At 39.3% G+C, this 16,311-nt stretch overlaps 1 protein-coding gene across 2 annotated transcripts in view; it reads right to left on the bottom strand.

Annotated features, from left to right (window-relative positions):
* Window positions 1-5,760: 5,760 nt before the first annotated feature.
* The window catches only part of LOC124550285 (mediator of RNA polymerase II transcription subunit 30-like), a 99,177-nt gene continuing 88,626 nt past the window's right edge, over window positions 5,761-16,311 (bottom strand). Inside the window, exon 7 of one of the 2 annotated variants that reach the window (XM_047125300.1) lies at window positions 5,761-6,374. In XM_047125300.1, coding sequence (XP_046981256.1) covers window positions 6,276-6,374 — 99 coding nt within the window. In that variant the 3' untranslated portion in view covers window positions 5,761-6,275. The remainder of the gene's footprint in view (window positions 6,375-16,311) is intronic. The other variant, XM_047125301.1, reaches the window with a different exon arrangement.

Here is a 16,311-nt window from a genome sequence, read left to right as displayed (position 1 = left end):
GCCTGCTGATTATCTTTTAGTCTGCTGAGCTAAAAAGCTGCTAATTCCCTATAGGAACTGAAGCAAATAAAAAAAACAAAAAAACATAGAAATTCAAATACAGCTCCAAATGCAGCTCTCAATTTTTGGTAGCCTTTCTTCAGATCTAAAAAAGGTACTCCGCACAATCTTTCCTAGACAGTCCCAGAAAGGGCCTAAGTGTTCTTCCGATCAGGGATCTGGACATCCATTCCCTAGCTTTCATCATAAAGTTAAAACTGTATCCACTAACGAGATTTGTTTATAACAAAATGGGAAACAAGTGTTGCCCTTTCCCACATAAAGACTTGTTTGTTGGAAATTCTGGAAACTTAGGTGGGCTTTGCACAGGATTCTCATGGGAAGTGCAAAGTTTGGAAATTTGCAGATGCACGAGTTGCTAATTGTGGAGACCACACACACAAGGATGACGGCAAGTAGACAGCTGAGGATAATCCCTGAAAGACTCGCTTGACTGTCATGGTGGTCTGCTAGCGGAAGAGCTGCCTTCTGAGTGATTGGCAGCTCTTCCAAAGCATGTGAAAATTCCTCCCGTTTTCACCATGCTCAGATGCATTTAATGGGACAAAATTTACTACAAGAATGAAATGTTAGGTTAGGTTAGGTTAGGTTAGGTTAGGTTAGGTACAGAGAAGTGGGTACCGCATGTTGCTACAAGCTACCCCCATCCACTCATGTAAACAGTTGGTGAGAAGTTGAAAAGTAAAAACTGAATTACACCAGTAACTGCAAACTTTGTTATCACCTTTTACATATAAACATATACCCAATTACTGACTGTCAGATAAAGCAGACCAAGAGTACACATAAATAACTGAAGTATATAGACAGCCAATGTTGAAAATATGTTAGCAACTTCTACACTTCTTTAGTTTTAGAGTAATTGCTATTATAATCAAAAACATTGTTACTGAAGTAGTACCCAGTATTTTGGCAAATGAGACAATAGAATTCAATAGTAATTATTGTTTACGTCCTCATTGAAACAAATCTATTCAGTTACTCAGGAATGTAAATGTTTAATCATAACATGTGCCAATAGCAAACAATAATAGCTAAATGTAGTTTTCAGTATTGCAGACTTATGAAAGAAACATTTCAAAAGCCAGTTGAGTTAGTCTGCAGGTTACGAAACGAGCAAGATCTGTGCCCAAAATTACCAGGCAATGTACTGCAGATGATTTAGTACACAATGCAAATAAAAAATGTATGTCTAGTTACCTAAATTTCGTGCATGAGTGTTTATTCAGGGACTGTCTTTAATGATCGACTGTGAACTTGTATTTAACTTCATGAAATATGTCGATCTTTTAATAATTCCTTCTGTTAACTGTGACAATAGAGTGTGAGTGTGTTTTGATGTGACTACCTACTTGGGATGATAGTGTCATTAGTAACTATGTTAATGATTTACTTGCCACACAATTTTTTGGGTCACTTCAGTGTTAGGTTACTGCCCTGGAACAATCGCAATACAAGACATCAGTCAAGTGTAGTAAGTGGCTAGCTGTTTACCTGCAAATGAACTGTAGTGAATGAACTGTAGTGAATGAGACTCAGTCTGGCCATAAAATGTAGGTTATTCAAAAACTAAATGCAATTAAGCTATTTGGACTAAAAATCTGATGAAAACCATATAATTTAAAATAGCTTACTTTAGACAAGTTTTCAGCCATATTCGGTGGAGGTGCAGCTACCGGAGGCACATTAGCATAGGTAAATATGACTGATTCAGCATCTGTAATCGACAAAAACAGCCACTCCACCCTTATCCCTTTCTCCGTATCATCATCCTTCCTGCAGGTGTGGTAACCTTTAATGCAGGTGTATCAGTGACTTTAAAATGAGTTTCTTCTAAGCAGATGCAGAATGTTCTCTCCTGGGCCAGGAGCTGCAATTCTTTTAACTGCAATCGCTATCCATTTAAGTTCCATTGGAATAGGTAAGTCCCTGTGGGAGTCACTGATTGCCAATGGTTCTCCTTGTCTGTCCCCCTCGGCAGTAGTGATTCACCCAAGAGGTCAGTGGGAACATAAGATGGTCACCAGCTTTCTAGTTCCTCCGTGTTCATGTTCATACCAGTGTCCTTAACCATAAATTCACCACAGGAAAGAGAGAGTGCTCACCAACCCAATGGTTCCGCTGTCAATTCAACTTCAAAAAAAACTTTTTGTGTGACTTTCTTACTGATAGGAGGAGTTAGTTGCATGGGCAGAGGGGACAGCTTAGTGGGCTTCTGATGCTGTGCAGTGGGATGCATCTGAGATTTGAAGTCTATCGTTCATGGCTACCAAATAATTTCGGTTCAAGACCCCCCCCCCCCCCCCCTCCCACCACACACACACACACACACACACAAACACAACACACACACACAATTGCCACTAATGCACAAATGCAACAAAAAAATCTTAATGCTGAACATGCCTTTCAATATTCACCAGTGGTACCATTTACCCTTTGGCATGGTTAGGGCATTGCTTGTATTCCAGCATTATACAATTGTGCTAAACACCCTGACAATATTATTGTAACAGAGCTCACACAGCAGCTGTTTATGCAAAGTCCGCACTTAATATTCACTCACTACAAGAACAACAGTTTAACTGCTGAGGCCAGTATTAAGTACTTACGTCATGTATTGAGGAAGAGTCCATGTTGGACTGTATGGAGGAAATCATCGAACTACTGATACCCAAAAATCTCAAAGAGCATCAAATTTTTTGGGCAAAGTTAACTACTATGGCAAATTTATACCTAAAACAGCTTAAATTTAATGACCACTGAACAGACTCCATGACAAAGGTGTGAAGTTCCAGTTGTTCCTGTCTGTCAACAAACCTTCCTCAAATTTAAAAAATCAACATTCAGTCTGCCTAGAACTTTTACATCCAGGATGTGCCTTATGGTGGCAACCCCAATAAAACGTTAGCACTGTGCTGTTACACAAAGCTTTGCATTGCATGGAATACCTAATTGCTGTCACAATAAGACGTGTGATAGAAACTCAAACTACTCACGAATTACAAAAGATGGTTTAGCAATACTTCATGGCCTCATGAGGTATTTCTGCTTGCAGATCACAAGCTGATCATCTGACTTCCTTCAAAATAAACTGTGGCCAATACTGCTCAACATTGTAAAACCTTTGTGAATTTTTGTATCAGTTCATGCACAAAATAGTTCAGCAGCAGCAGCAGCAGCAGCAGTAGCAGACAGTAGCAGACAGACCCTAGTTTAGAGCAGATAAGAGATCCACTAGCAACTCACTGGTTAACATGTGACTGGGGGGCACAGTGTTGCACCCGATACTCAACAGACCTTGCTTTTTCCCCTGGGCTGCGTATGCAAATTAGCTTCTCAGACTCCTGAATACCCCATTCGTAAAGTAGCTGCGACTTCTAGCAGAAAACTGGTGTGATGTGAGAATGCTTACTAACTAGCTATATAACCAAATAAAAAACACTCCTAGAGAAGAATACTCATTCCATCACACATCTCCAAGTATTACTTGCAGATTTCGACATCTGCGTTTTGCTATCAATGTTCTTCCAACTGAGCCATCAAAGCATGCCTGACATATTCCCTAATACCTTTTCTTCTTCCCTCCCAAATTCAACTGAGGTTAGCTATTGAAACCCGATAATTTATAGTAAGGTATGAAGTATGTAACAGAATGCATATTAAAACATTGGCTAAGTAATTCATTAAATTATATCTTCATGGATGCTAGTTCTACAGTGTTGCAGAATATGGCGTTTAGAAAGGCTGGGCAGAAATAATTAAAATTAAGTTCGGTATTGACCCATGAAGTTCACTTGGGCGGCTGTATAGGTATAGCACTGCCAAAAAAATAAATGCAATGGGCTCACAGAACAGGCGTCTTACTCATAATGTATCATACCTTTCCATTCTCTTTCTTTCTTTCTTTCTTTCTTTTTGCTGTTTTATTTGTATTAATAGTGTCCTTGTAACTATCTTTCCTTAAAATAATGGAAATTCTCTCTTTTCTCAGACTGTTCCACTGCCACTGTGATGTTTATGTTTGGTTGGGCAGACGAGTGAGGTGCCGTTGCCAATAGAGAACCACCTCCCTATCCCTCTTCAGACTCCTGACACTTCAGTTCTGTAGCACCTCCTGGTCCTGCAAATCTTTCCCTCTTCCACCTGACCCAACTCTTTCCTTCCCCCTCAAACTCATTTGCTTAGGCAAGGTCTCAATCAGCATCAAAATGAATATGTGCATGTGCACACTCATTTTCACTAAAAACTGGAGGTAGTGAATAAGTGTGACTAACAGATGAGCAGGATGCCTCAGAGACACAGGCGTGAACTGTACCATCAAATCAATGAGTTTGAAAGAGGGCACGTTATTGGCAGGAGAGAATGTGATGCACCCATCTGGGAAACTGCTGCTGATGTGGAATTAAGTGTTTCAGCAGTGCAATGGGTGTGTGCATGTTGGTTCACGGCAGGTCATAGAACACGACAAGATGGGTCAGGTCGCACCACCCAAACCACCACTCTGAGAAAATTCACACCTCATCCAAATGACACTACAGGACAGATCTGCATTGTCCTTGGGTCTGGCACAATATTAGAAGAGTGTAACACATTGTACACTATCAGAGGTGACTGTCACTGTTTATTACACCATGGGTTACGTACTCACAGGCCACTTCTCGGCCTACCTTTGACGAATGGGCAGAAAAGTGCTGGACGGCGACAGTGTATTCAACTACATAACTGGGGACCGATCTGGCATCACATACCGTTTTCGGACGAGTGCAGTTTGTTTGTTCGAAAATGATGGCCACATTTTGGTTCACCGCAGACAGGGGAAGTGGCATCTCAGTGACTACATTGGCCCAATACATACAGCACAAACTCAAGGCCTTATCGTGTGAGGTGCTATTAGGTACAATTGCGTATCACAGCTGGTGTGTGTCCAGTGCACTGTGACCAGTGGGACACCTTAGACACTATTTTTCAGCAAGACAATGCATGACCACATGATGCTGCATGAACACGTGCCTTCTTAGTGTTACAGGATACTAGCCTTTACCCTGACCTACCCGATCACCAGACTTGTCGCCAGTCAAAAATGTGTGGGGTATGGTGAAACAACGGGTGCAGTGCTGTAACCCAGGTGAATAGAGCACGGATGGTTATACCACAGCGTACCATTCACACCTTATATACATCAATGCCATCATACGTGGAATAAGTTATCAGGACGCATGGTGGACCACATGTCTACTAGGCAACAGGATACACTGAACTGAGGTAACACACACACACACACACACACACACACACACACACACACACACACACACACACACACACACACACACACACGTTCAACTGCAGAAAACTGATTGCCTCATTTTTTTCATTTGTTTACAAAATTGTCAGACTTCCCACCTCACCAAATAATTCTTTTCTCTAATATTTGGATTTTATGTAATGATTCTACATGATGTAGATGGTATCCCCAACCAAAAGTAAGATCTGAATTACAAAATAAATTTGATTTCCTTTTACAACATAATATTTTTATGTTCATTAATAATGAAAATGTCATTTGTTGATTACCTGCAGATTCTGCAGATGCAGATATTTGGGTGAAATGCATATAGGCAATAAATTATGTACTGGTAACTCGCTATTCACTATTCATAAATAAATTACTTTAAAATAATTTTCTTAATTTAGACCAGTATATTTATTTGGTTATGTCCATACTATTTAATACTGGCAACTGAAGTCAACAATTACAAAAGATAAAAATCAACATTACTTTTGACATGGAAAAGTTACACAGATTTCTTGTACAATTAACAAAAAAATATATTTATATTATAATTACAATGCCATAATTATGTTGTTTTTGGCAGTGAAAGTTCAAAGGGCTCCAATTGATTTGTGAGCCAACCTTCGTACAATTTATTTCAAGATTACAAAACAAGATAGTACCATGCAACAACCCATTGAACATACGGTCTTTCTCAAAGCTAGCTTTTAATTTCAGTTCAACCTAACTTCCAAAACCGATCTGAGTTTATTTTAACAGTCCTTCACAGTTACTTTTCTGCAATACTTTCACTACAAGATATTATCTCAATGATGTTTTTGAGATGGTCAGTAGAACATACACTAAATAAAATAACACTGCTTAAATTTCTTCGTGCATAAAACTAACAGTTGTTGAAAGAATGTCAAAACCATTCAAGTTATGATCTTCTCATGGTCAACATTGTGTTAATTTCCCATATTATGCGGCGCAGATGGTCTATTATTTCTTTCAAGTGCCTATTCTTCAGGATAACTTGCTGGAAAGGAAGTGAAGATTTCTATTAGCACAGTACATAGTGAGATCTTTTTGTACAAATTTTAAGGATAAAGCTACAAAAAAATTATGGCATTATTAAATGAATGAACAATCCTAGGGAAAAAAACCAGTCATTTCTTGGTAGAACAACAAAATTATAAATGAAAATCGCTACATTGTGTATGTTCCAAGAATTAATATATTTAATTGATTGGCTGACTTGGGAGGGGGGGAGGGGGGGGGGGGACCGAACAGTGAGGTTGTCAGTCCCATGATTAACATGGCAGAAATCAAAGGAGGAACAACACAAACAGTACAGTTCAATCAAGAGGAATGGGCAAAGCACAAACAAAGAGGGTAAATGGACATCAGGGCAGCAGAAAAAGGAAAGAATAGGAGGGGGTGGGTGGAAACAGTGGGCAGGGGTGCCTCAGAAATCCTACGTGCAGCACTGCCACTGACCCGTCCCGACACGTATGTCATGCCATTATCACTATACAATGGAGACAATACCAGGGAAAGACAGAACAGAAGTGGAAACAAAACTGCGTAACAGACCAGACAAAATGTAAGGAAAAGCTGACTGGTATGAAGGCAAGGCCAAAGTCTCCATAACCAGTGCCTACACTGAGGGACTCAAGTTCTAGAGGAAAATTCAATGACTTAAATCTAAGAACAAGCCACTTTTGGGAAGAAAACCGTGGACAGACCATGCGAGAGTCATCCATTAACACCCAAAACAGGAAGGTGGAAGGGCATATTTAGTCTGAAGGGTCAAAAGGCAGTGGAGCCCCACACAAGGGGGGGGGGGGGTCACTGTGTCATAAAAACTATGCATCAACCTAGTATGGCCAATACGAAGCAGCAGAGGATGGTAGATTCCTGTGGGGATAGGCAGAGGTTAGAGTGCCACTTGGTGGATGCCTCCTTGATTGCGTGAAGTTTATTAGACAGTGGGGGTATCCTCCCAAGAGTTGGCCACAATTGAGGGGGGTAGGTGAACATCTACCTGTCAGACTATCAGCAAGTTTATTACCTGGCTTACCAAGTGGCCAAGAAACCAAAGTAAATCAACGGAACAAGCAGCATCACCATTATTAGCGAGAAGTCATGGATTGCAGAGGCCAAGGGATGGCAGGAAAACTAACGACAGCCCGAAGGCCACTCATTGCGTCCATGTGTAACAAAAATCGGGTTAATAAGGACCATTTAACGATGCAGAGGGCCCAACAGGTAGTCACCAACTCCGCAGTAAACACTCCATGCGTGGCAGGCAAGGGATGGTGTTCAGTGCCAACAGAAGATGGTAAGGCATATCCCACATAACACATGTATTTAGAGCCACCAGTGTAAAAAAAAAAAAAAAAAAAAAAAAACACAAACAAACAAACAAACAACAATGGCATCCTGAAACTCCCGTACGAGCATTTGGAAGAAACAATGGAACAATATTGGAATTATGAGGCTTTCAGACCCCAGAAGAGATTCATCCGAATCCGCAGCTGAGGTTCAAACAAGTGGGGTCAAGAGAGGTCAGGAGAGAACATGGTGATGAGGACAAGGGGGAAGATGGAAGTCACAGCGGAGACAAGCTACGCGGGACCCAAATGGTAAACCCACATGAGGGCATACAGCCGGAGGGCGATGGTCTGAAGCTGCAAAACTAACAGGAGGGAGGGACAAGAGAGAGCGGATATCATGGTGTAGGAAACCAGGAGCTGGGACCACTGCATCAAAAGGGAAGGGATCGCATAGGGCTAGTGCAAAAGGCAGCGATGGCTAAACGGATACCACAATGGTTAACCGGATCCACGAGCAGCAGCAAAACTGCTGCCAAGATGGCGACACTGAGAAAAGTTCTGCTGAACTGTGGTTTCCAATTGAAGCAGATGATCAATGGGAGACTGTACCTTGGGAAAGCCACACTGATAAGGAGTTAAAAGGTCCCAAGAGTCAAGGACCCAACTGAGCTGACGAGCCAGCAGCTGGTCTGGTAACTTACAGGGGTCTTTGGTCCCACTGAGTGGCCGGTAACTAACAAGAAATGACGGACCCTTGCCAGGCCTAAAAACAAAAACCACAATACTGTCTTTCCACTCAGAGGGGAAAATGCCTTGGAGCCAAATATGGTTCAAGACCTGGAGGAGACAATGTCTTCATGGGGGATTGATGTGTTGAAGTAATTGGTTACTGATGGAGTCTGGGTCAGGAGCTGAATCATGGGAAGAAAAGAAGGCCAGAAGCAGCTCTCATTCAGTAAAAGGTTCATTGTAAGATTCTGCCTGGCAAGTGGTAAAACCATAAGCAGGTAGCTTCAGCCCGCTGCTTCTGGAGGAAAAGGAGGCTGAATAGGAGGCCGACGTCAGTGCTATCACAAAATGGTCCCTAAGTGTTCCATGAGAACTGACAGACCTGCACAAAGGCCACCTGGAAGGGGAAGACACAGAATGGTATACTGTGCTGACAACCTCGGGGTGCGCAGAATATAGCCCACACCCGTAATGGAGGGACTGATGACCGTAGAGATGAGATGAAAAGGCTTTGGTGCAAAGATATTTAGTGCAAAGATATTTAGTGCAAAGATATTTAGGTAATAAGACCATCTGACGATGTGTGCTGCTTAAGATGATGCAAGGCGCAATGACAATCACAGATAGCAGTGGCAATGTGTGTGCTCCACCACAGAACTAGACGACAATGAACAGGGCCTGTTCAAGCGGCGGACAGCAATGTTGGCAGTGCGGATTAGCAGGGTAACCTGGTCACCAGGAGGGCATCACCAGTTGCTGCTTAAGAAGGGAGACACTGCTTCTGCCAGTGACAGGGAGCAGGTCTCAGAAGGGAGGGCATGGGAACCACAGCGGACGGGGAGAGGAGACAGGGACAGGACTGGGATAATGAAGAGGTAAGAGCTGTGCTTAAAAAATGTCGAAGTGCAAAAGGGTGGTGTTATCATAATAAACATCACTGATTAATTAAAAAATGGGAGAAATTTGTATTAAGTCAGCCAATAAGTGTGATGTAGGTATCTGTATGAGGAGCAATATTAAGAAGAATACCAATTCAGTTATGAAGTACACCTGCAAACTTGATAATGAATACGTGAGTAAACATCAAAGTGATGATGGTTTTTACAAAAACAATCAACTGAGCAACCAATATCTGGTCCTTTGCTCAATGAAAAAGGCATTACAGTTAGACAAATAAATGGGTGGCAATGAACTGTTTGTGGCAACTAATGGATGGTTGTACAGATTTATATCTTGCCATGGAATTCTGTGAACCGGAAACACAAGGTAAAAAATGCTGATGTAGATGCAGTAAATTTTATTTTAAAGATGGTTTTCAAAAATAAATGGAGGAAAATGACCAACTTGGACTTTGTTTACAACACTGATGAAACTTGATTAAATTGGAAATCATTACCATCAATATCTTCAGGGTTCTCGGCAAGATAGTTCAGCTCCAGGATATAAAACAAAGAGCGAGCGACAATACTGATTTGAACAAATGCTACCAGGAGCCAAACATTCGAAAGTCCTAGATGCTTTAAAAATATCAAGGTTCACTTCACTAATTTATTATTTACTGTGTGTTTTAGGGTGTTAAGGCTCTCTCTTACATCTGACGTAACATCTTACAAAAACATTCACAAGGATGATGATGATAATAATAATAATAATAATAATCATAATAATAATAATAATTATTATTATTATTATTATTATTATTATTATTATTATTATTATTATTATTATTATTATTATCATCATCATCATCATCATCATCATCCCGTGGAGGCCCGGGAAAGGAATAGGCCTCTGGTATGTTCTGCCAGTCGTAAAAGGCGACGAAAAGAACAAACCACTAAAAGGGCTAACCCCCCTTTTAGTGTGATTAGTTGGTTCAGGACAGAACTAAAGAAGCCTCGGACAAGCGCCGTGATGGTCGGGGACGACGCTTGAACCCTATGCCCGCCCACAATGGTAACGACACTGCTAGCCAGCTGGAAAATGATTCAAATCCAAATAGGTGTGTTTTGCAGGATATGCTTCCTGCAACCACCCTAGAAGGAAAACAAAGACAGAGGATGAGATGGTCAGATGAAGTTAATCGACACCTCATGTTCTGTTATTACCAAGCAACAACCCTAGGAACCAACACAACTGGATACAGATCACAAGTATACACAACATTTATTACCAGATACCCAGAATTAAAATTTTTAACAGAACAACGACTAGCTGATCAGATCCGTGTAATAATCAAAAAATAACAGGATACCCCAGTCAGAATTAGAAAACATCAAACAACAAGTACAACAAATACTGGAACAAAATAATGTGCAATCAGAAGAAGAAGAAGAAGAAAATACAGTAATGGACTCAAACATCCCAGAGCGAACAAACAAAGAACAACACGCATCAATTAAACAATCAGAGGAAAACGAAATCTTAAGACAGCCACCAGAACAAGCACAAACAGAACACGAAGTGACACACATGTTAGATATAGAAGAAAAATTTCAGCTGACATATATAGAATACAAAGACACAAATACAGACATTAGACCATTCTTGCATAGACCACCAAATAAACCACAAGTCAAAACAACAATAAAAACTATCAACACAATCATACACAACAAAATAAATGAAAACACAACAATGGAAGAATTACAACTACTGGTTTATATAGGAGCACTCACTACACTAAATATACACACTAGGCAGAGATCAGAACCAACGAACACACAGAAGAAACCCACAAAACCAGCATGGCAACACAGGCTACAGATCAGAATAGAAAAACTGAGATAAGACATCGGACAGCTAACACAATTTATAAGAAATGAAATGTCAGAAAAAAAACGAAAAAGGTTAGGTAAAATCTCACAACAAGAAGTGATAGAGCAATTAGATGAAAAGAAGCAGAAATTACAAGCATTGGCCAAACGACTTAGAAGATACAAAAAAAGTGAAAATAGAAGGAAACAAAACCAAACATTCAACACAAACCAAAAGAAATTTTACCAGACAATAGATAACACACACATTAAAATAGACAATCCATCAAACATAACAGACATGGAACACTTCTGGAGCAACATATGGTCAAACCCGGTGCAACATAACAGGCATACAGATGTCTGCTTGTGTCTGTATATGTGTGGATGGATATGTATGTGTGTGTGCGCGAGCGCGCGCGCGCGCGCGCGCGAGTGTAAACCCGTCCTTTTTTCCCCCTAAGGTAAGTCTTTCCGCTCCCGGGATTGGAATGACTCCTTACCCTCTCCCTTAAAACCCACATCCTTTCGTCTTTCCCTCTCCTTCCCTCTTTCCTGATGAGGCAACAGTTTGTTGCGACAGCTTGAATTTTGTGTGTTTGTTTGTGTTTGTGTGTCTATCGACCTGCCAGCGCTTCGTTTGGTAAGTCACATCATCTTTGTTTTTAGATATAAATTATTTAACTGTTACGTTGCAGACCCATACACATTCCCTGATACACTTACACATGGAATAACTTATCTGAAACCTGAAGATCACGCAGACACAGCAAACCCAGCTAAATATCACCCCATAACATGCCTACCAACAATATACAAAATATTAACTTCAGTCATTACACAGAAATTAATGACACATACAACACAGAACAAAATTATAAATGAAGAACAAAAGGGCTGTTGCAAAGGAGCACGAGGATGTAAAGAGCAACTGATAATAGATGCAGAGGTGACATATCAAGCTAAAACTAAACAAAGGTCGCTACACTATGCATACATTGACTACCAAAAAGCTTTTGATAGTGTACCCCACTCATGGTTACAACAAATATTGGAAATATACAAAGTAGATCCTAAATCTATACAGTTCCTAAACATAGTAATGAAAAATTGGAAAACCACACTTAATATCCAAACAAATTCAAATAATATCACATCACAGCCAATACAGATTAAGTGTGGAATATACCAAGGAGACTCATTAAGTCCTTTCTGGTTCTGCCTTGCTCTGAGCCCACTATCGAACATGCTAAATAATACAAATTATGGATACAGTATTACTGGAACATACCCACACAAAATCACACATCTGCTATACATGGATGATCTAAAACTACTGGCATCAACTAATCAACAACTCAACCAGTTACTAAAGATAACAGAAGTATTCAGCAATGATATAAATATGGCTTTTGGAACAGACAAATGTAAGAAAAATAGCATAGTCAAGGGAAAACACACTAAACAAGAAGATTACGTATTGGATAACCACAGCGACTACGTAGAAGCGATGGAAAAAAACAGAAGCCTATAAATATCTAGGATACAGACAAAAAATAGGAATAGATAATACAAATATTAAAGAAGAACTAAAAGAAAAATACAGACAAAGACTAACAAAAATACTGAAAACAGAATTGACAGCAAGAAACAAGACAAAAGCTATAAATACTTACGCTATACCAATATTGACCTATTCTCTTGGAGTAGTGAAATGGAGTAACACAGAACTAGAAGCACTGAATACACTTACACAATCACAATGCCACAAATATAGAATACATCGCATACATTCAGCAACAGAAAAATTCACATTAAGCAGAAAGGAAGGAGGAAGGGGATTTATCGACATAAAAAACCTGCATTATGGACAGGTAGACAATTTAAGAAAATTCTTTATAGAATGAGCAGAAACTAGCAAAATACACAAAGCAATCACTCATATAAATACATCGGCTACACCACTGCAATTTCATAACCACTTCTACAACCCTTTAGATCACATAACATCAACAGATGCGAAGAAAGTAAATTGGAAAAAGAAAACGCTACTCACCAATAAAAAGAAGAAATTAACACAACTAATCGAAATATCCATACCCAATACAACAAATACACAAAAGAAAACAGGAGAAAAAATTGAAAAATACATCCAACTTGCTGAGGAAGTCAAGGACATGTGGCATCAGGATAAAGTTGACATTATACCAATTACACTATCAACTACAGGAGTCATACCATACAATATCCACCAGTACATCAATGCAATACAGCTACATCCAAACTTATACATACAACTACAGAAATCTGTAATTATTGACACTTGTTCAATTACCCTAAAGTTCCTAAATGCAATGTAACATATACCATACAGTTAAAAGGAAGTCACGCTTGATCAAGGTCCGCGTCACCTTCCACTTTTAACCAGACATAACGTCCGAGACAAGAAAGAAATAATAATAATAATAATAATAATAATAATAATAATAATAATAATAGTAGTTCACAAAATTCTATCCCAGTGCCTCATCAATAGAGCACAACAACAACTAGAACAAAAAACTGGAGAATATCAGGTAGGACTCAGACCAGGCCGTTCATGTCCAGAGCACATTCTGAACTTGAAACTAATCTTAAGATATCAGAGAATAAGCGGCAAAGATTTAGTTTGCTCATTTGTTGACTTTAAAACACCTACAATTTAGTTGATCGTCAATCTTTATTCCAAATATTAAAAGAACAGGGTTTAGATCTGAAAACACTTGGAATCATACAATAGACACTGAGACACAAAATCTTTAGTCTAATTTATGGGGGGAAATCTCTGAACCTTTTCTGATGAAAACAGGAGTAAGACAAGGAGATGGACACTCTACACTACTGTTCAACTGCATCCTCGAAAAGGTGATACAAGAATGGCACAAACTGAAACCAGTCCTCAAGATTGACCAACCCATTACTCTCGGCAGAGGAAAATTAACAGGAGATTGCTTAGCATTTGCGAACGATGTAGCCATGATGTTTCAACAACCAAAAAACAGACTGAACTCCTGAAAGAAGCTGCGGAAGAAGTCGGCCTGAAAATATGTTTTGGAAAGACAGAATATATGACTTGCAACAAACAAGCATCAAAATTCATGGAGACAAAATATGGCAAAATTAAACGAGTCTCACAATTTAAATATCTCAGTGAAACGATTCAGGAAAATGGAATAGAAAAGAAAGCCAATGAAGTCAGATGCCAAAAGATGGACACTGCTTATTGGCTCACTCAAAATATCTACAATAAAAAAATGTGTCCAAGCACACAAAACTACAACATTACAATACTGTCATAGAACCAGAATGCCTACATGGATCAGAAACTGACATAGAAAACTGACATAGAAAACATTCAGAAAAAGGGAGGATTATCCCTTGTGAATCCCAAAAGACAGTCGCCATAACCTCTACTGGCCAAAGGAATGGTCTTCGCCTGTTTCGGTGCAGATTCTCCCTTGTTAACGCATTGTTTAGACTGTTGTTTGGTCTCGAGAGTCTAGTAATGTATCGGAAGTTTCATCCACAGTGACGAAACAAAGCTTGAAGCCCTGCAGATTCTTCCTGAACAGCTGCAAACCTTCCTTGCAACACTTCACACGATTCTGTTTTTGGTCAAGTGTGAGCAATTGTAGAACCCATCTTGCGAACAGCTTTCTCATGTCCAAATGTTTATACAAAATATTATGTACCTGTTCATTTGAGATGCCGAAACCACCAGCAATCTCATGCACCTTAACTCTTCTGTCATGCATCACCATATCACGGATTTTATCAATGATTTCTGTAGTCGTAACCTCCACAAGGTGTCCAGAACGTTCAGCATCACTTGTGCCCATGTGGCCACTCCAAAAATTTTGAAACCACTTATAAACTGTTCTAATCGAAGGTGCAAAGTCACCGTAATGTTTATCAAGATTCTCTTTAGTCTCCTGAGGCGTTTTGCTTTTCATAAAGTAATGTTTAATCACCACACGAAATTCTTTTTCATCCATTTTTTGACAATTACTCAACTTCTTTGATTCACACGAATACCAAACACAAAGGAATAAACCAATATGGCTGAAACTTTGTGTACGTTCTTTCCAAAGACTCTGCTAACTAAACATTACCTCGATACGAGCCAGTGGTGCCATCTCTCTAACTTTTCATAGACTTTTCAAATGCACCTCATATTATAATAATAATACCAAAGGACATTAAGGATAATATAGATTACTATAGCACATTTGAGTAAACATTTAGTATTACAGGAACAGAAGGCATACGGGAGGAAGAAAATTTTGATGTAGGAAACTGTCAAGTTGCCTTTTTTTACTTAATTGATGCCTAGTTTTGGGTTACCTGAATCCATTTTCAAATCATCCAGCAGACATAGCATGCAAACCACATTACAACCATACATACTCTTATCAAAGTCAAGGTTTTCAACAAACAATGGCAGGACAAACCAACAACTCCTGCCAATGTTAAATGAGAAATTTGTTTTTTATGTAAGTGTAGGTACAATCTTAACATGGTTTGCATGCTATTACAGAATACACTATTTTGTCTGACGATGTCTTAAGAATGCATGCTAACAAAATATACATGTTTCATACAAAGCACTAACTAAACAGTACTGGTTACTTCCGCACAAGATGCAATTCAACATACACAGTTATTACAGTCACAAAGATCAGTCTGCATTAGATAGGCTTATATATACAATATTACTTTAAGTCAAAATTTTTAAGGCTGCATTTAATCACTGTGACTGGGTCACCACAGTCATAAATAAAACAATTCCCTGCAGCGTAATTGCCTAGTGCAATGGTTAACGTAGAAACCTGACGTGTGGAAGACCACAGACTCAAGTCCCATCATATGCAGTATGTGTGTCATTTTTTTACATCTAATCAAAAAAACTATCATTTTTATTCGATTAACTGGTTTCACTGTTTTTAGTTTTTATATCTAATGCTTTACCATGTTATTTTCATCACTTTATTGACTTTTTTATTTGTTCTTATATTTCTGAAATCTGCTTGTGTTGCCTATAATTTGCAACTAAGTGTCGGCCAAGACTGCTCATTCGTAGCCAGTATGAGGACAGTTTCAGGTAATCAAGAAC

Source organism: Schistocerca americana, chromosome 1 (assembly GCF_021461395.2).
Source record: "Schistocerca americana isolate TAMUIC-IGC-003095 chromosome 1, iqSchAmer2.1, whole genome shotgun sequence".
In the NCBI taxonomy this organism is placed as follows: Eukaryota; Metazoa; Arthropoda; class Insecta; order Orthoptera; family Acrididae; genus Schistocerca; species Schistocerca americana.
Note: the sequence above shows the minus strand (reverse complement) of the source record. Positions and strands in the feature narration are given on the sequence as shown.